General features: G+C 46.4%; 2 protein-coding genes across 2 annotated transcripts in view; one reads left to right on the forward strand and one right to left on the reverse strand.

Annotated features, from left to right (window-relative positions):
- Positions 1–306: 306 nt before the first annotated feature.
- Positions 307–13,937, forward strand: SVOPL (SVOP like). The gene is made up of 11 exons (XM_021284636.2): positions 307–378; positions 483–607; positions 2,186–2,249; positions 3,717–3,842; positions 4,881–5,009; positions 6,556–6,629; positions 8,805–9,007; positions 10,153–10,264; positions 11,413–11,494; positions 12,998–13,087; positions 13,394–13,937. The coding sequence occupies exons 1-11, from the start codon at positions 307–309 to the stop codon at positions 13,553–13,555; spliced, it is 1,239 nt and encodes a 412-aa protein (XP_021140311.1). The 3' UTR covers positions 13,556–13,937.
- Positions 13,938–18,364: 4,427 nt separating this feature from the next.
- The window catches only part of TRIM24 (tripartite motif containing 24), a 63,407-nt gene continuing 62,265 nt past the window's right edge, over positions 18,365–19,506 (reverse strand). The window contains exon 19 of the mRNA XM_065038057.1: positions 18,365–19,120. Coding sequence (XP_064894129.1) covers positions 18,911–19,120 — 210 coding nt within the window. The 3' untranslated portion in view covers positions 18,365–18,910. The remainder of the gene's footprint in view (positions 19,121–19,506) is intronic.

Genomic DNA, 19,506 nt, shown 5'->3' on the forward strand with positions numbered 1-19,506 from the left:
CCACAACTGCAGAAAACCAGAAAGCAAGCTGATGTGAGCACACATCTGTGCCCAGAACTGTAATGCCAAAACAAGCCCCTGCTTCCATATTCTTATTTTGAAGTCCCTACCATCCAACTTCCAGCTTTGAGGACTGAAACAGTGAGTGACTACCTGAAGGAAATCAAGCCACCTCGCTCATGGTTCTGGGTGCTGCAGTTTGTCCTGCTGCCCAGAAAGCTTTCAGCTCACCTACAGTTCAAAGAGCAGAGCTGCCTGGTGCTGCCAGGCATGGGTCCTCTACAGCTTGTGTTTAAATCCCCTTAGATGGTGTTTTTTGGCTACATGGTCTTCAGCATAGTGCTCGGGCTCCTGGCCGACAGGTATGGCCGCTGGAAGGTGAGTGAGCACCTGGGGCTGCATGTCCTTTTTCTGAGCCCCACAGGAGCCACACACCGGCCTGAGCTCATGGTTTGGTAACCCCAATCTTTCCCCTTTTGCAGATTCTGCTGCTCTCATTCCTCTGGGCAGCCTATTTCTCCTTGCTGACCTCATTTTCCCCATCCTACATCTGGTTCGTGTTCCTGCGGGCCATGGTAGGAGGCGGCGTGGCGGGCCACGCACAAGGGTAAGGCAGTCAGAAGCCTTCATGGGGAGGTTAGTGGGGGCACCCATGGACCTGAGGGGCTGAGTTCCTGGGTTCAGAGCAAGAGCTGACCTTCAGCTCATTTTGTCTGGCCCTGGTGGAGCTCCTGGTTTGCCTTGTGCTGAGCCTGGTAAGCTGTGGCTGTGCTGGAGGAGATGGTGGGGAAGGGGCCTCCATGGGGGCTGGAAGGGAAGAGGGGAACAAATTCCCACACCACCTGAAACAAAATGCCGCTCTGTAATTTCACTGAATCCTGGTTGATTGACCTAAATTGCAGTTCTCAAGGACTCCTTGGAATAGAGGGGGTAGCTGGTTTATGTTAAGCCAGTGACAGAAGGATTATTAAGCATATATATTATAAAAAGAATTAGACAGGTAACAGATGAGCAAAGGCCGCTTTCTCATTAAAAAGTCACAACAATTCTGCTTAAGTAGCAAATTCTCCTCAAACAGATATAAAATGTTCCCACTTAAATTAAACTTTTTGTCCTGTTGGGGAAGAAAGGGGGACATGGAAGGGGAGAGGAGGAATTCACTGTATTAAAAACCTCTTCACTAGGAGCCTGGCAAAATAAATTATTTCTTGCAACTCTCTCAGGGAAGCAAATGCAACATTTCAGCATCTTCCATGGTTCCTCAAAGCCTGATTGCTTCCCATGCAGGAAAGCTTTAAGTCAGTCATGCTGACCCAAGAGCCCTGTGCCAAAGCAAAGGACAGGAGGGAGATGAGTGCTGCTGGGAGGAGACAGCACTGTGCACCTGGGCTGTGCATTCTCTGAGCTCCCAGGGCTGCCTCCCTTGCAGGAGAGCCCCCATTCCCTGGCCATGGAGGCTGCTAGTGAGGATGGAGGGAGATTACACGTTTCATAAAACACTTCAATAGCTGAGACAGAAGGACCCAATGTGGGTCTCTCCCCACCCCTATTTCCAGCCAAGGAAGCACAATTCACTCCTGTGAGCTTGAGAGATGCCAGTGCCAGGCCCTCCCCACAAAGGCTATCCAATAAATTTGATAAGAAGTGGAACAGACTCTTTTATTTAATGAAAAAAATACGATTCACTAAAAATCATTCATTTCTACAAGCATACTCTGTGCCTTCGCTGACACCTCAGCCTCCCCATAGGACCCTCCCATAGGTTTCCTGCTGTACAGACTGCAGTGTTTGCTTGCCTATATCCTAGAGCAGTGGCCTGCAGGGGGACTTGTGCCATGTAATTTGCTGCCTGCCTGAGTAGAAGTTTTATTGAGCAGGGATCCCCCATCTTTGGGTGCTCAGTGGTGGAAGAATCATAGAATCACAGAATAGTTTGGGTTGGAAGGGACCTTCAAGGGTCATCTAGTCCAACCCCCTGCCATGAGCAGGGACATCTTCAACTAGATCAGGTTCCTCTGAGCCCTGTCCAGCCTGGTCTTGAATGTCTCCAGGGATGGGGCATCTACCACCACTTGGTATCTATAGGCAGCAATGTCCAGCACTGACTGAGCTGAACTGCTGTTTGATTAGTACGGAAATTCTCATTGTTGCCATATTTCTGCATTTCTTTCCCTTTTTTTGCTAGGCTCATCATAAAAACGGAATTTTTGCCCACCAAATACCGAGGATACATGTTGCCCTTATCTCAGGTAAGAGTGAGCACGTTACTATTTCTCCTAGCCCCAAGTCCCAGGAGATTTGTCCCACTGCTGTTTGGAAGCTGGGTAGCCAGCACATCAGCCTTTCTCTCAGACTATCCACACTTGCCTCGGTCTGAGCGAGTGCCTGCTGCCTCCTGCACCCTGCGACGTGGTGTCTGCAGTGTTAAAAGATACACACAGGCAGCTCCCTGAAGAAGAGAGGCAATTTCTTTTCAAATAATGGGATGCTCCGAATATTGCCCGGAGACTTGAGTGATGGCTGACATCCAGCCGCTCGGTCTCCCTACTGATAACTGTGCTGCTCACTCTAACGGGGTCAGTGTCGATGGGCTGTCTGTCAGGCACTGGAGCTGGCAGCACCACTGGCCTCCTCCAGCCCTGGACTCATTGCCCCCTTCTCCTTGGATCCCTGACGACAAGTGGTTAATGAGGTGGTTCTCAGATGAGATCCTGATTTGTGCCTCTCTCTGTCCCTGCTCAGGGATGGCACGGGGCTTTACTCAGGATAGGGTAGTCCCAAATTAGGCTGAAGACATGCTGGGGGGGTTGTGACCACTTTCTGAGCAAAGACCGCAGCAAACGTGACTGGGGCTGTTACTCCAGATTTCTGCAGTGGGCACTTTCTGCATGAGCAGATGATCTGCGGAGGCCTCACCGAGTGCTCAAATTCAACTGACTATTGAACCAAAAGTGTTTGTATATGGTGTTGGTGGCAGGGATGATTTGCTTTTCATTACTGCCTCTTTGATCCCGGCACTTCATCACTATAGTATCATAGGAAACATAAAGGTTTATAAAAAAAGAACAATCTTGTATTTCTCCACAGAAATTTGTTATTTCTGCCCATAGATTACTCACAAACATGCTGTGGCTTTTATGTATTTGTTTGTGCTTTGTGCTGGCTAAGCTCCCTTGGGTAGTCCCCTGGAAAGGGGCATGTCTCCTAATGGCAGCAAGTGGACTTTGGGGAGGAACATACTTTGCAGATCAAGGGGACAGATTCTCTGTTGGTATATCTTGGCATTGCATTTAGTGGAGACTCACCAGCTTCCAGCAGTGGAAATCTGGTCTGTCTTTGCCTTTAGTGCTTGTAATGCTGCTGCTTCCCCACAGAGATTAGACAAGAGGAAACTTGACAGGCAGGAACATTAGCAGAGAAGTGACTGAAATAACAAAAGAATTGGCTTTAAGTATAATGGTAGCCACAGCAAGTTTTCTGTTTTCATCTGGAGCTAATTGAGGCTATCTTCAGCCATCCCTCCCCAAATCCTAGTCTTTCCCTCTTTCCTTCAATCCAAGCTCAGCTTCTCAGACAGCTGTGGGATGGCAGCGTTTGCACCTCAGTGCTCCTTAGCACAGATCCCCACCTAGCTATCAAACCAGACCAAAAGGGAAGAAAATAAACCAATAATTTCCTTATGTTCATGTTTTAACCCATTCCTTTCCCTTGGAAAGGTGTTTTGGTTGACAGGATCCTTGTTAATCATTGGCCTGGCGTCAGTGGTGAACCCAACCATTGGCTGGCGGTGGCTGATCAGAATTGCCTCCATCCCCGGCATCCTTCTCATTCTGGTGTTCAAGGTAAGAAAAGCTCCTCTCCCTGCTCTTCACCACACCACCAGCAAGCTGGCATTTCCCCAGGCACCCAGAAGCATCAAGAGAAAGACAGGCTAGCTGGGATGTACAAAAAATCACAATACCTTCAGTCTAGTGCTGGTCACTGCACACCCTTTTCAATCTTTACATTTCCTAGGGCTGAGGGAAGGAGCCTCAATTAAGTGTTCACACAGCAAATGGATATCATGGTCAACTGCAGCTTCCCCAGGTCCACTCGTGTTTCTGAAATACTGATCTGACCATGTTATTTGTGGGGAGTGATGCAGAAAATCCCTACTTATGGTGCTCATGGGTACTGCAGATGTGTAAGCCCTTCCTGAAGCTGAATGAATGCACAAGTCCACCTGGGGTGCTACCTGGGCAGTGAAATGCAAGATTGCCATGAACAGCCAGTTATATATCTTTGACATTTGGTTTCTCCGATTATTTTTGCCAGAAAGAATGGGTAGCAAAAGTTTTTAGTCCAGAAGAAATAAAAAACATGGCCAATATACATACCTTTTAAAAAGGAGTCTTCTACTTTCAGTAATACACATGTCATTGTTTATAATTTAATAGAGCCATAATTTAATAAAAAGGTATTTTACTTTGGGGAGATCACCAGGTACTAGTGAACATTGCAAATGCTAGTGGTGAGTGAGTTTGTTCCTAATTTTTTTCTGTGTACCCCTTTTTTTAATTATGTTGTTGAGTCTTCCAAGATTTTCACTTGAGTATGTGACATGCCCCTCATCCCAATTTTTGTTAAACCCACATCTTTGGCTTGGGAGCTGGACCAAGATATGGGTTTGCCAGGCAAAGTCAGCCCCCCAGAATAGGGCATGGGGAGCTGGGACACGCAGGGGTGTCCCAAGGCATGGCTGAGGAGGAGGAGAGGCAATAGGCTTCCCCAGTTCAGGTTGTGCTAACCTGGCTGGCCTCCTGGCCATGACGGGAAACTGTGAGTAGGGCTGCATGGCCAGAGAGATGCAGAAACACTTTCTGATGCCGCTCCACTTTCAGTTCATCCCGGAGTCAGCGCGGTACAACGTCTCCACGGGAAACGTGGCAGCAGCTCTGGCCACGCTGCAGAAGATCGCCAAGATGAATGGGGCGGTGATGCCTGAGGGGGTGCTGACGGAGCCCGCCAAGGTAATCTGAGCTTGGGGCCCTGCCCGGACCCTCCGTCTCAGGCAGGGCTGCCATCGTCTGGGGTTTGTGGAGTGAGCAGGACAGCCAAGCACGTCTTGCTCTGCCTGTCTTCCCCTTCTCACCTGTGTTCTTTCCCAAGCAACTACCGAATGTGATGACCAAGATGTCATTTTTCTTTTGGAGAGACAGTAATCTTGACCTTCAAAATGCAATTGAGTTTTCTGCCTTTTTTTTTCCCCCACAGTCTTTGTGTTCACTCAGAAAAATACTACACTGAGAAAATATTTGCTTCCTTTACCACAAAAAAGGCTCCCAGTAAAGCACGTTCTTCCTGATTGCCCATCCATCCCACAGGGATGACCCCTGTGCTGGGACACCTGAGACCTGCCCCTTGGGGTCCCTCTCAGGGCTGTGGCTGGTCCCTGCCATGAGGTCAACCCACTGTTCCCAGTGGCTTCTCCCAGTCCCTGCCCAGGCTTGTCTGCTGGGTACCAGCACCCCAGGTCCCTGAATGTGGAACCATGGGCCAGCAGAAGAAGGTCAAAGCAGAAGTAATTTCAGGCCTAGTGCCATTTGTACCTGCAATCAGCTGAGCAGCTCAGGAGTTGATCATTACTCAACCAAAATGCCCAAGAGCAAGTGTGGGTGTTGTAGGGGTAGCAGGAGAGGAGCTGGGTGCCAAGAGAGGAAGATTAGATAATGTTGTCCAGGGCCACAAAATTATTACCTAGCTCTTTTAAGTCCCTTTCCTGGACCTCTTTGCTGCTTATTCAACCCCACAGGCACCAAGCATTGTCCTTAGCAATTCATGTGAGATGTTCCTATTGTATGGGAATTAATTAGGATTAAAGCTTCCCTGTAGTTTAATTGAATTTAAGTAATGGACCTGCATTGGCTGCAGGAAAGGTTTTTGTTAGGTGTGCACCCTCTCAGGCTCAACCAATGATGAGGAAAATAAAAATAAAGGTAAGCCAAACCATCTCTGTGAACTTGTCTCCCCTTGGTGGTGGGACACTGGGATGGCTGCTGGTGCTTGGGGAGCAGGGGGGCAGGCAGGGCCCCCCAGTGCCTGCTTGTCTCTCTGCTCACTGGCATTTCAGGCCTCCCAGCAGGATGCACATAGTCACAAACTTGTTCTGCAGGCAGAGCAGCAGATGCTGGGCCCCTCTCCCCGACACGCGGGGCAATGGGAGCCACCAGCAGCCCCAGCAGTGCTGGCCCCCACCACAACCAGGTCCCCCTCCAGCATTGTGATGGTCATGCTGGGGCCAGACTGCTGGGAGTTGGGGGTTGGTCCTGTGGGGCCAGGAGTGCTCAGGGTGTTCTATTCTCCTCCCCTCCATCCTTTGCAGCGCATCCTCCTGTGGGCATCCTTTGGGAAGAGGGACTTTCCTCTCCAGAGGGCTGGTGGAGTGCTGTGTTGCACCATCTGTCTGTGCCACCAGCAGCCTGGGCTGAGGCAGGGGGGGTCAGGACTCCTGCTGCAGAACACTTGTCCCTGAGTGAAAGGTGCCTTTTTTAAAACCTTCTATCAAATGATTTGCAGGAAAGGAGAGGAAGATTCAAGGACCTCATCCACCCCAAATACCTCAGAACCACTTTGCAGATATGGATCATATGGTAAAAAAGAGTTGGTTTTAAAATTTTTTAAATTTTTTTTCCCCTCTTGCTTATCAGCTCATTCTCTCAGTTGAACGTGTACAGGGAGCAGAAGTTTCCCATTGACTCTGCCATTGCAAGGCACTCCTTCTCCTTCAGGAGGCGGCTGCAGACACTTGGCAGCTGCAGGAGGAGTGTGCAAGCGTGGGTCACTGCAGGCTTGTCCTGGTCTCAGACCATGCCTCAGACACCCTGTGTCAGTCAGTGTTAACATAGGCAGAAAAAGGCTGGACATGCAGGATGGTGCAGGATGCCAGGAGCCCTTCCTCAGGACACGGTGGCTCAGGAGAGGTGGGGTGGTAGCCAGGCAAGAGCTGCAGGAGAGAGCCCACACCTGCCTGCAGCGTGCCCAGCGATGTGCCCATGGCTCAGCTTCCCTTCTCAGTGCAAATGTGTTGTGCTGGTTTGACTGAAAATTAGTTAATATTCTTCATGCAGTTAGAAACATTTCTTTTTCGTAGCTAACATGGTCATTATTTGTCTGAGGACAAGAAGATAACACCCCGGGACAGAGTTAATGTTTTTAGTTGCTCTGGTCTTAGAGCCAAGGATGTTCTGAGCGCTCTGCCCACAGGTGTGAGGTATTGAGGAAGGGGGCTGGATGGGGCAGAGCTTGGCTGACATCCAGACTGATCAATAAGAGTATTCCATCCCGTTAGTGTCATGCTTCATATTTAAGGAGAGTTGGGATCTTTTGGTCTCTCTCGCTTCTTTGCTCTCTTTGTTGCACCTGGGATGGTTTAGGGGAATTCTCTTTGGGACTTTCTTTAGTTCAGCCATTTGTCATCCTGCCATTTTGCAGAGGCCTCTGGGCCTTTCTGCCTTTTTCTCTCTTCTCTCTCTGGGATCGCCTGTTGGGACCAGGTGCTGCTGCCTGGGACCGGCTGCTTGGTGCAGATGTAGTTCATGAGGAAATGCTTTGAGTATCTTTTATTTTACATTCTATTTCTATTTTATATATATATATATTTACTAATAGTGTATTAGTATTTTGTTATTTTATTAAACTGCTTTTATCTCAGTCCAAGTTTCTCCCTTCCCTTTTGATTCTCTCCCCTATTTGGGGGATGGGGAAGGGAGGGGTGTGAGTGAGTGGCTATCGTGGTTGTATTGCTAGCTCGGGTTAAACCACAACGTGTTCTTCCCAAGAGGAGCACAAATGTACCACCTTTGCAGACCAGCCAATGTATTGGTGAAATAGGGCTTCAACAGAAACTCAGTAGCTATTACTGGTGCCACAGGCTGAGGAAAATTAAGATTGAAGGGAAAGATGTGTTTCATATGCAATGATCCTGGTAGCTGTATGCAAGGGTAATACATGTTTCATTGACTTTGGTCTGGAATAGAAACGTATAAATAATGGGTCCGTGGGAACTCATTGACCCAAAATGTTGCTAAGTCAGGCCTTGAATTGTTTATGTTTGTTTTTTCTCCTTAATTGTATGAGTGTTATGATTTATATAGATATTTTTTTAAAATCCTCCTTTCTCTCCTAGTCCTCCCAGGAGTCACTGATGTGTTTTTCGGTTTGCATTCCTGCCCCCCCATGCCCCGAGCATCCCCCACCTCCTCAGGCAGCTTGTTTCCTAGCCCAAATTCTGCTGCTTGCTTCTGAAATTGCTGGGGGAATAAAAAAGTGAAAATTACATCTCAGCCTGGTTATGATTAGGTGTACGCTGAATTACTTGATAATGACACAACCAGGCTGCCGTCACCAATCCTGTGTTTTTGACAGCCAGCCAGGGTACGATGTGAGCTTCTCCAGCCAGCTAATGAAAACTCCTTTTGAAAAATCTCTGGGCAGAAAGAATAAGGACAAAAAAACTCCAAACAGTTCATTCATGTGAGCCTCAAGCACTGGGGCATGATGTTGAGATCTCCCTGGTCCTCTGGGAAGAGGTTGTTTGGAAATGTCTCCACTTACTGTGTGAGGAGAGGAACTGAGGGGCCATGCTCTTCCCAGTATGACTGCACCAGGTCACCCGCTGTAGAACAAGAAACAGCATTAAGGGGCAAGAAAAAGACAAGCTATGAGCTGAAGTGGGATCCTCCAAGGGCGAAAGGTGTATGGACACAGGTGGCAGTGGGCCTTCCCCATCATTGCCGCCGCTCACTGCAGCATTTACCCCCCACCAGGCTTGGCATCGCTTTTGCTTATTACGGCGTCATCTTGGCCAGTGCTGAGTTACTGGAGCGGGACCTCGTCTGTGGCTCCGCGGCACCACCGGTGCGAGACTCCAGCCACGAGTCCGAGGAGAGCCGCAGCCCCTGCCACTGCCGCTTGTTCAGCCCCAACGCCTACCAGACCATGATCATCAGCACAGTTGGAGAGATCGCACGTAACCTCCCCTCCCCTCCCTGCCCTGCCATCCGCTTCTCGCAGCCAGCTCATACCTGCTGCAAAGCTTTCAGCTTTGGTGATGTGCCTGGGGTCACACATGTCCTCAGTGTTGCCAGGCTCAAGCTCTTCACATGAAAGTCAGGGACATAGGCCATGAGCTGGTGGCAATGGACAAGGAAGGGCATTGCTCCCAAGGGGGATAAGTCAGCTTCAGCACAGGTCCTTCCAACAGCAGAGACAAACACCTCCTTTGCAGCTAGTACCTACTGAAAGACTTGGTTAAGCTCCAAGGGAAATGGCTTATAACTTAGCAGAACTGAGCCTGGCTTCCCAAATTCCTTGACATAGCAGTTGGAAAGTCACAAATAAGCAAGGATTGACAATAGTTAGCTTGATATGACGAAATGCCCCACACAGGTGCCCTCCTTTCAAAGAGACAGTGACCTCAGGAGCAGGTCCTATGTGAACACTACAGCTAAGTGCCCAGGGGATCTGCAGGAAACCAAAATGCTTCCTGGTGCAGCCGGCCTGAGAGCGCTGAGGGATGGCAGGACGGCCCAAAGGCACCCACACGGCACCCTTGAGAGAACTTTGCACTGTGTGTGGGTCTCATGTTGCAATGCTCCTGGGAGACGAATGTTCTCCCTGGTTCATATCTCAGCAATTGGGTATTGGATCCTGCAGGTGCAGCTGGGCTGGTACCACTCCAGTGATGGACTCAGGTGCCTGCTTGGCTCCCAGCTCATTTGGGGACTCCACGGGGCACAGCCTGGGCCCCAGCATTTGTGGCTGGGCTGTGGCTGGAGGGAGCAAACCCACTCAGGCCTGTGGTGCTACCTCAGCAGGTGCCTTCCTTGCCTGGCTCAGGACCAGTGCTGGTATCTGGCTGTAGTACAGCACGGCAATTTCAGAGGAGGACAGGCTGCATCCTCTGAGAGGAAGGACAAACAAAACAGAGACGGCAAATTGCACAGTTTGGGTACAGGCAGAAAATTATAGGGTTTGTGCATTTTGAAGAGCATTTGGTAGGTGCTGGGGGATGCAGAGAGGTATTTTTGAGGCACGCTGCATAAAATCTATAAAGACAGACAATCATTAAAGTTCAGTCATCTAACATTTTACTGTTGTCCTTTTCATCTCCAGTAAATCCTTTGAACATTCTCGGCATCAATTTCCTCGGAAGACGCCTGAGCCTGTGTATCACCATGGGATGTACAGCGCTATTCTTTCTTCTCCTTAATATCTGCGTCTCGAGGTAGTCTCGCTCAGCGTGCGGGTGTTTTTGGCTCAGTGTATGCGTGTTGTTGGGAGGAGTGCCATGCTGTGGGCAGAGGACAGAATACCTGTTGTATTCTCAGGTCACCACTCAGGCCAGTTAATTCTTGTAGACCTGAAAAAACCCCCTCTGAGTTGTTCCCTGCCCTTCTCACGAAAGCTGCGGCAGCAGATGCTGTGCTGCAGGGGTGTGCAGAGCAACCCACTGGTATTACTGAGCCCATCTGGCTTCCACTAAGTACATAACTAACTGCTTTCCAGTGCTGTCTGGAAAACGAAAAGTGATGTGAACAACATCCACCACAAAGAAGTAATATTTTTCTTTCAGTCTCTTTTTTCCACCTTCCTTTTGTTTTTGGCAATGCTACACATCTCCTCTAACCTGTAGAGTTGGGCACTTCAAGAGGAGCTCAAGGCATGAAAGGAAAGCCTGCCATGAGTCTGTAATTATCAGGTTCATCTGTGAGGATGTGTAAGAAAGGTCCCGCTCAAGCTGGCAGAGCTAATGGTTACAGAAAATCAGGATGGCTTCTAGCCCAAGTTTCCCCTAATCTGCCTGGCAGCCCTAGGGCCGCTTGCCAGGGACATGCACCTCTGTTGCTTGTCCTGTGGTCACCGGCCCTGGAGACTGGCTGAAACACTTGGGAGCTGGGGTGGGAGCCTGCATGTAGTTGTTAAGCTAAACGAGCCCCTGTCGGGGAGCTGACAGTTCTTCATTAAGGCACCAACCTCTGTACAGCTATTATTGTTATTTTCAGTTTTCCTTGAAAGTGAGCCCAGCCAGCACATTTATAGTTTCATAGAGGAACAGAAAGCAAGGGTTAGGCTGGAAGTCAGACTTGACCATAATGTTGAGGGCACCAGCTGAGCCACCGCTGTCCTGTTCAGATCATCCCCTCCAGCCCCTAAACCTGGTCTAAAGGAGACCTCACATGCAACAGCCTGCTACCAAACATGCCTTACCAATGGACTAAAGAAAGATTATACTTGTCAGCAATCAACTTTTCCATATGCTTTCCATTACATTAAGCTGGTAAAAGCCCCAGCACAGTGAATATATGAGGCTGTGTCTCTGGTGACCACTATTCAGTGGCGCTAACTTTTTGCTCCCCATGGCTTCCTCTCTAGCGCAGGCACGATCGGGTTTCTCTTCATGCTGCGCGCCTTGGTTTCAGCCAACTTCAACACCATCTACATCTACACAGCAGAGGTGGGTTCTCCTGAAAGTACATTAACCTGTTCTGGGGCATGAAACCCATTTATTTGCCTGTAGCCAGCAATGTTGCCTTATTTATTGACTAGTTAGTTAGTCAACTTTCTTGAACTATGGCTCTCTGGCTTCTTTACCACACTGTTTTCCTATCTGAGATGAGAGAATAAATCAGATAAATAGTTGGAGATGACGAGAACAGGTATAAGAAGAGTCACCTGCTGGTCAGCTACCACAGAAATATGTTATTTTTGATGATGGTGTGTACCATCATCTTCCAAACCTTATTATCTTTCTCCTCCCCAACCCCTGCAAAGCTAGAAAATAAGCTACCACTGAAGGGAACCTTTTCCAGCACTAAAGGTACTGATGTAGTATATGAGGTAGCATATGATTTTTTTCACTTAATGGAAATTGTTGTGTTCTGTCCACAAGTAATTTAAATCCTTCAGAGAGTCTGCCCTGCACACAACTCAGGAGCCATGAGTTCAAGTAGGTAGTGTTGTGCTTTTTTTGTTGCTGTTGTTGTTGAGTTAACCTCCTAGGTTTGTAGAGTTCGCCTTCTAGGCTCAGTAAAGTGACAAAAAGCAAACAGAAGCAGCTTCATCTGGGTTCACCTGGTACTTTTTTCATAGCACACTATATTTAAGCATGCACCAGCCTTGATTAAATACTGACCTTTTAATACTCCTGAATTAGATGCTGCTGATGGTCAGACTATTGCTGCAACAGCAATATCATAAATCCATATTACTCACAATTTAATCACTGATCAAAACCAAACTTCCCTTTCTGGAAAATTCCTTTTCTGGCCACAAGCCTGGACTCTTCTTGAAGTAGGTTATCTCCATTGGCTTGGCCTAGTAAAACAAAGGTTCATATAACTATACCTCCTAAGATCTATTGATATTGAACAGGACTTATGCATGTGTTTTGCTTAACTTCAGATAACTGTTTTATCAGCACAGGTGTTTGGGAGATGTGAGAAAGAAAATACACACAGCATATTTTTCTAATCCTGGAGCTTTCTTATTGGGATCTGTTTTTCTTTTCCCTCCTGCTAAACAAAAGTGCTGTTGATACAAATAAAGAGGCAGCCTTGAAGGCTGCAGACGATATCCTTTCTTTCTGCTTTCCAGATGCAGGGCCCAGCAATATAAATTCAATTCTTCCATTATCACCCAGCCTGTCCGCTGTGACTTTGATGTGAGCTGCCCAGCACAGCTGGGAGAAAGGCCGTGGTCATAACAAACAGCAGGGGAGTCACATCCAGCTTCGATTTACTTGCCCTGATACTTTACTTGGGGCAAAATAGATCAGGTTGGTAACGGCACAAATGAGAACCAAAGGAACCTTTCTTTCCAGCTCTTATCACTCTAGCTGCCCTTGATAGTGTAATGGGCCTCTCTGAAGAAAAATTAAAAGAAAAAAAAGGAAAAATAAGGACACATATTACAGATCATTCTCGAGATAATGAGATTACTTTCTGGCCTTGTTTTTTAGGTTTATCCCACCACAATGCGAGCCCTGGGGATGGGAACAAGTGGGTCATTGTGCCGTGTTGGAGCTATGGTGGCCCCATTTATATCACAAGTAAGAGCATGCTTGATTATGTTGGTAAACATTGCATTTGATTCCTCCTTAACTCATTAGTTCTTTATCTGATGTTTACACAGAGTGCTTATGTGGTCTTTCTTTGCCCAATGCAGATCTGCAAAAATCTTTTCCCAGAGCTTAGCATTTGTTACTTTTGGAAAGCTCTTAGATTCACAAGACATTGTTTTTCTACTGTTGAGTTTTTCAGGTGTTTGTGACCCTTTGTCCATCCTTTAATTCCCAGTTAACTGCCAGCCCCCCAGTACCACTGAGCTGATGTTTGAACTGTTCTTTTGCCTGCAGGTTCTTATAAACGCTTCTTTCATTGGGGCCCTGTGTCTTTTCGCATCGGTGTGCATTGTCTGTGCCATCTCTGCGTTCACGCTGCCCATCGAGACCAAGGACAGGGCACTGCAGGTTTGTGTCACCCCTCCAGGAACTCCCCTGTATCTAAATGCTACTTAGAAACTAGTAGACTATGATTCAGCCAGAATCAGGGAACTGCTGGACAAACTGAAGTGGAAGAGGAGAGTTTACAGATCATGGAAGGAGGGGCTGGCCACTTGGGAAGAATATAAGGCTGCTGTTAGAGGATGTAGGGAGCTTCTTCAAATACACGGCAGATAAAACTAACACTAGAGGCAATGTAGGCCCACTGGTGAATGAGGTGGGTGCCCTGGTGACAGAAGATACAGAGAATGCAGAATTACTGAATGCCTTCTTTGTCTTTCTTCGTCTACTCTGCTGGAGGCTGTCCTGAGGAGCCCCGTACCACTGAGGCCCCAGAGGAAGTCAGGACAATGGAGGAGCTTGTCTTGGTTGATGAGGACTGGGTTAGGGACTGATTAAGCAATCTGGACATCCATAAATCCATGGGTCCAGATGGGATGCACCCATGGGTGCTGAGGGAGCTGGCTGAGGTCACTGCCAGGCCACTTTCCATCATCTTTGCTAAGTCATGGGAAACCGGAGAGGTGCCTGAGGACTGGAGGAAAGCAAATGTCACTCCAGTCTTCAAAAAGGGCAAGAAGGAGGACCTGGGTAACTATAGACCAGTCAGCCTCACCTCCATCCCTGGGAAGGTGATGGAACAACTTATCCTTGGTGCCATCTCAAGGCATATCAAGGATAAGTGGGTCATTAGGGGTAGTCAACATGGCTTCACCAAGGGGAAGTCATGCTTAACCAACCTCATCGCCTTTTGTGAGGACATAACCAGGTGGATTAGAAGATGGTAAAGCAGTGGATGTGGTTTATCTTGATTTCAGTAAAGCATTTGACAGTCTCCCGCAGCATCCTCACAGCTAAACTGAAGAAGTGTGGTCTGGACAATTGGGTAGTGAGGTGGACTGCGAACTGGGTGAAGGAAAGAAGCCAGAGAGTTGTGGTCAATGAGGCAGAGTCTAGTTGGAGGCCTGTATCTCGGGGAGTGCCTCAAAGGCCGGTACTGTGGCTGGTATTATTCAATATATTCATCAATGACTTGGATGGAGGAATAGAGTGCACTGTCAGCAAGTTTGTTGATGACACCAAGCTGGGAGGAGTGGCTGACGTGCCAGAAGGCTGTGCTGCCATCCAGCGAGACCTGGACAGGCTGGAGAGTTGGGTGGGGAAAAATTTAATGAAATATAACAAGGGCAAGTACAGAGTTAGAGAGCAGTGCAGGGAAAAGAGACCTGGGGGTCCTGGTGGACACCTCCAGGGATGGTGACTCCACCAATTCACTTGGCAGCCTGTTCCAGTGCTTCACAACCCTTTCCATGACAAAATTTTCCTAATATCCAGTCTAAGCATCCCAAAACATCTAAACATCCCCAGTCCTAACTTGAAGTTGCTACTTCACAGGCACAGACTCTGTTCTGCCTGTGCTGCAGGAAGAGAAGACAGCAGATGTAACCAAAACTTAAACCACCAAAGCCATTTCTGCATCAAATTCAAGTCAGAAGCCCCAACTGCATCAGTCTGTTACCTAAGCCCTTGTGGCTAGTGTTTCCTCTAAAGCCATCAGCCAAAACACCAAGCGCAAAGATTAACGGGAAAGTTTAACTTCAGACAGCCTCCCATGCCCAAGTCGCACTAGTTTCATTTCAGGAGGTGGTGAGCAGTTCTGTGATTCCAGTCGCTTCAGCTACACCAGCACGGAAATTTTCATGTCGTGCTTGCAGCGTGTCCACACTGCACTGCCTGTTATTCTGCAGTCTTACCTGTATAAATCAGAGGACAATGGGGTAAATAATCCACATTCTTTAGCAGCCTAGAGCAAGACAGAAGCTTTAAAAAAAAGCCCATATATACACACACATTGCATATATACACATAGACGCTCTTAACTTCATTGGGTCACATCTTCTAAGGTTGCCCAAGATACCTGGGACAGTTGACCCTAGGGTTTTCAGAAAAGCAACATATTAACAACTGCCTGCTTCTTTAATTGCTTGTCTTTTAGAAATCCTTGTCTTTTATATTTTTATGCCATTTAAAAGATCTAAATGATATTCTATAAAAGACTGGGGAAAAAAAAATAACCAAAGTTTAAGCAAGGAAGTGGACAAAGCAACTTACTCTTCCCTTGTGGGTGAAATTCAAGCCCATGCACAGAGGCCAGAGAGTCACTTGGGCCTTCAAATGGTTGCATTTAGAGAAAATTACTAAGCAAAACACTTAAAACTGCTTTAGACCTAAAAGGTCAGCTTTGATTCAGCTACAGTTGCATTAACTTTGGCTAACAGTGGTCGAGATAAATGGGAGTGTAATGACTCATTAATGGGGTCCCCTCTTCTTTGGGGACTTAATAGAGTTATTATCCTCCTTGCTACAAATAAGAGTTTTAAGTTCCAGCTGCTGGACTCTACACACACAAGTCAAAAAGATGGAAAAATAAAAATCTGCACAACTAGCTGTGTATTCAGAAAAGCCACCAGCAGATCTTAAATTCAACTTGCTAACTCTCATCTCGCGGTCATTTCAGAGGTTACATTTGTGCACATGGTCATTCAGGGATTGTTGAATTCTGACTTTTGTCTGAGGGCCTCACACAGTACAGTCATCCCATCCATACGGGAACTCCAATATGTGATATAAAAGCTCTTTTAACATGGCAATATGGAAGTTCTAAGGCTCTAGGAAATAGATGTGCTCCTTAAAGCTAGGCCTAAATTAACTAACTAACTAACTAAATAAAGTAAGCAACTTATTGTGAAAGCTAGACAATGAGAGATAAAAAGCCTATCTACTCTTCTTTCAGTTCATTAGGGCAGCATTAGTCCACTCTCAAGGCAGTCACGGGGATTGCCTGTCAGAGGCAAGAACTTTTGGACATATCCAAATCCATATTGTTTTCCCCTGTATCCATGCATTTTCATGTGCATTATATTAATTTTATGTATTTTTTTTCTTTTCCCTTTTTAGCAAGTAAAATGAAAGCGAGTGTTTGATGTTGGATTGGGTAGGAAAAAGAAATAAACCTTTGGAATCTGTCATTTCCTGCGAGCTGCATTTGATGTTGATTGCTCCTCCATACCATTTCCATTATTAAAAGTTGCAGCTGAATGGTGGAAGAGCTATGATTTGTATAGACAAATGGCATATATCTTACAGACATTCATTTTCTCATGATTCAATAAATAGATACTTTCTATCTATACCATGAAGTGAGATGAAGACTCTTCAGTAACAGCCACCATTCAGTGGACTGAGGCAAAGGGGGAAAAATACACAATGTAGATGCGCTCTTTGCTATAGCGGCTTGAAAGAATACACTACTTTCCTTTAAAAAAAAAAACCACCCAGCATGCCTCAGCTCTTTGTGTGTATACCATCTGAAATAAAGCAGTTAAATTTAACATCTCACACCTCACTGCAGCGCCCATTTCTGAAGGTTCTTAGGGTGACATTCAAGATCACAAGATGAAAGTTGAGTCAAATTTTCCATTGGCTTATTTAAAGAGACATTTTCAGACAGTTCACAGCAGACAGATAAGTAACTGGACTGCAGGAGAACATCTGCGCTCCTCCCCCCAGGATCTTCCACTGGGAGAACAACTTGATTGTGAAGCTGCAGAGGGGTGTAACACCACCTCTAAATGTGATAAATCCCCCAACAACTCTGTTCCTGCAACTTACGGTCCAGAGCAACCCACAGCACCTTCCTCTGGAAGCACTGATAAACTTGGTGACGGGACTTCTAGGCATTGCCAGATCTTTAAGACTTCAAATGTCACGATGGCAGTGCCTCTTATTTCTTGAGTCTGTGCTACTGTCGAGTGCACTGATCGCACATTTGTTAGAATGGTCTCACCTCACTGTCCCGTTCTGCTTCTTCACTTCTCTTCCTTTTTTTTCTGGTATTCTGGGGTGGTAAAACTCCAAAGCTATGTCAAAGGCCTGCTGCAAACACAACCGAGCGCTCTTTTGAAGTGTCCCCTACATTTTAAGTAGTGCCCACGTGCCATTGTGACAGGGACGCAGCGCACATCTCACCTGGTGAGGGCCTTCTTCTGAGCGCAGATGTACACAGGAGGGAGGCACAAGCAGAACTCGGATCTAGACCCGTCACTGATCTACCCACAGCACCACACCAGTGCTACACAGCAAGTCAAAAGCAGTTCTGTGTATACTCTGATGTCTTCAGTAATTCCAACTGCAAAATTCTGGCACAATCAGAGCTCAATTAATCCAACAGACTGCCCACTCTCCTGAAAGCTCAGTTTTTGTTTAAGATGACATAAATGAAGGGTATAAACCAAGAGCGGGAGCAGCCATAGACAAATACTTCTCTAACTCTGCAATCTCTGAGGGCAGAAACAACCATCTATATTGTTGTCAGTGCTTCTGGAAAACAAACAGAACAAAAAAAAAGCTAATGTGTCCTCACCTTCTGGTGATTTTAACATGGACAGATGAAGGGCTAAAGAGCAATATCTATCTTTTTTCTCCAACTCTTCAAATTTGTGTACTTTCAAGTGAACAACGATGCTGTTTGCATACCGACAATATCGTATTTAGAAATTTGGAAAAACAAGAGCTTGTGCACAGGAAGGATGCTTTTTTCCTCCCTTTAAACACACACAAAGACTGATAGGTGCAAACAAACATTTTCCAACTCAAGACTTTGCCATCAACTCCATTAAACAGAGACACATCAAACTTGAGAGACCTGTTAAACAAAATGGTACAGAAATACCATTGTTTCTTGCTGGTGGCAACAAAAATGTCACAAACCAAATAATTACGCCCCTTGCTTCCTCCATTAAAAACTCTCAAACAACTTCTGGCTTTTGCTTGTTTTTTAAAAGTTGTTTTTAATACACTCTCCCTTACATTTTAAAATTACCAATAACTTCCTTGGGGGCAACTACACTTTCATTGTACCAGTCAGTATTGCAGGACAATAATGTTACACCATCTGTTTTCATGGCCTGTGTTAAATACAGTACAAAGAAACCACCTCATGGCCAGCCACATGCCTTTGGTGAAATTAAAAGTCTGGTGAGATCACATTTTCTTCAAACTCAGAAAGCCACATGTTGAACCCATGTAAAGTTGTAAAGTTCAGTTCTATACAAGCTTCTTGTCTTGCTCAAAGTCAAACAGCTGTCGCCCAAGGCAAATGGCAAGTTCTGTGCTGCTCCAGAATGATGATGAAAGTTTGGAAGTTCAGAGAAGCTCTCCATGTGCCTTTGTGTTTCAGACAAGGAGTAGAAAGTCTAGTAAATATCCACAAACCTACAAGTCAAAGTAGTCCCATTTTTTCCTCTTTTCACAATTAGCAGTGATAAATATTCTCAGGTTTTAAAAAACGTTCGTCGTAGCACACGTGGCTCATTTAAGCAACTGACGCTCTTCTCCTTTGAGGCGCTTTTTCCGGGGCTGCACAAAGTCATCGTCCGAGTCGTCGGTAAGTTCCAGATTATCTTTCTCACTCTGGCAGTTGGGTTGTACAGGGAACTTCCTTTCAGGATAAAGGTTACTCAGAAGTTCCTCAAAGTACGCTTCAAGTTTCATGCCGGCATCAGCCACTTCTGAATCAGGCTGTTGGGTGAATTAACAACGTCAGTGCATCATGAAATAGCTGTATACTTAGGTATAAATGAGGTCTTTCAGGTGCTCTTACAAATTACAAAAATATCTATCAGAGGTAAAAATGGCACCTGTGGAACACGTGTCCCAAAGAGCAGAAGCCTGCAAAGCCGAGGGCAAGGGTAGAGCTTTTGACCAACACCCCCAATGACTTTTTTCCCCAATTAATTATCACAGACACCAATTACAAGAGCCAAACCAGCTATATAAAGATATTCTAAAACCTCCTAAATCCTAACTAAAAAATAAATTAAAAAAATTTGGGTTATGCTGTGAAATATATAGGTATGCCTTCAGGGTGTTAAAGTGCTTTGGAATGAATGCTTGAAATGCTAGAA

This window comes from Columba livia, chromosome 1, assembly GCF_036013475.1.
Source record: "Columba livia isolate bColLiv1 breed racing homer chromosome 1, bColLiv1.pat.W.v2, whole genome shotgun sequence".
NCBI lineage: Eukaryota > Metazoa > Chordata > Aves > Columbiformes > Columbidae > Columba > Columba livia.

Bases quoted from the DNA above. Each gene is read 5' to 3' on its own strand.
- SVOPL (XM_021284636.2), top strand. From the start codon at position 307: ATGGTGTTTTTTGGCTACATGGTCTTCAGCATAGTGCTCGGGCTCCTG. The intron at 5,010-6,555 runs GTAATCTGAGCT...AATGATTTGCAG, and splicing joins TGCTGACGGAGCCCGCCAAG to GAAAGGAGAGGAAGATTCAA. The intron at 10,265-11,412 runs GTAGTCTCGCTC...CTTCCTCTCTAG, and splicing joins CTTAATATCTGCGTCTCGAG to CGCAGGCACGATCGGGTTTC.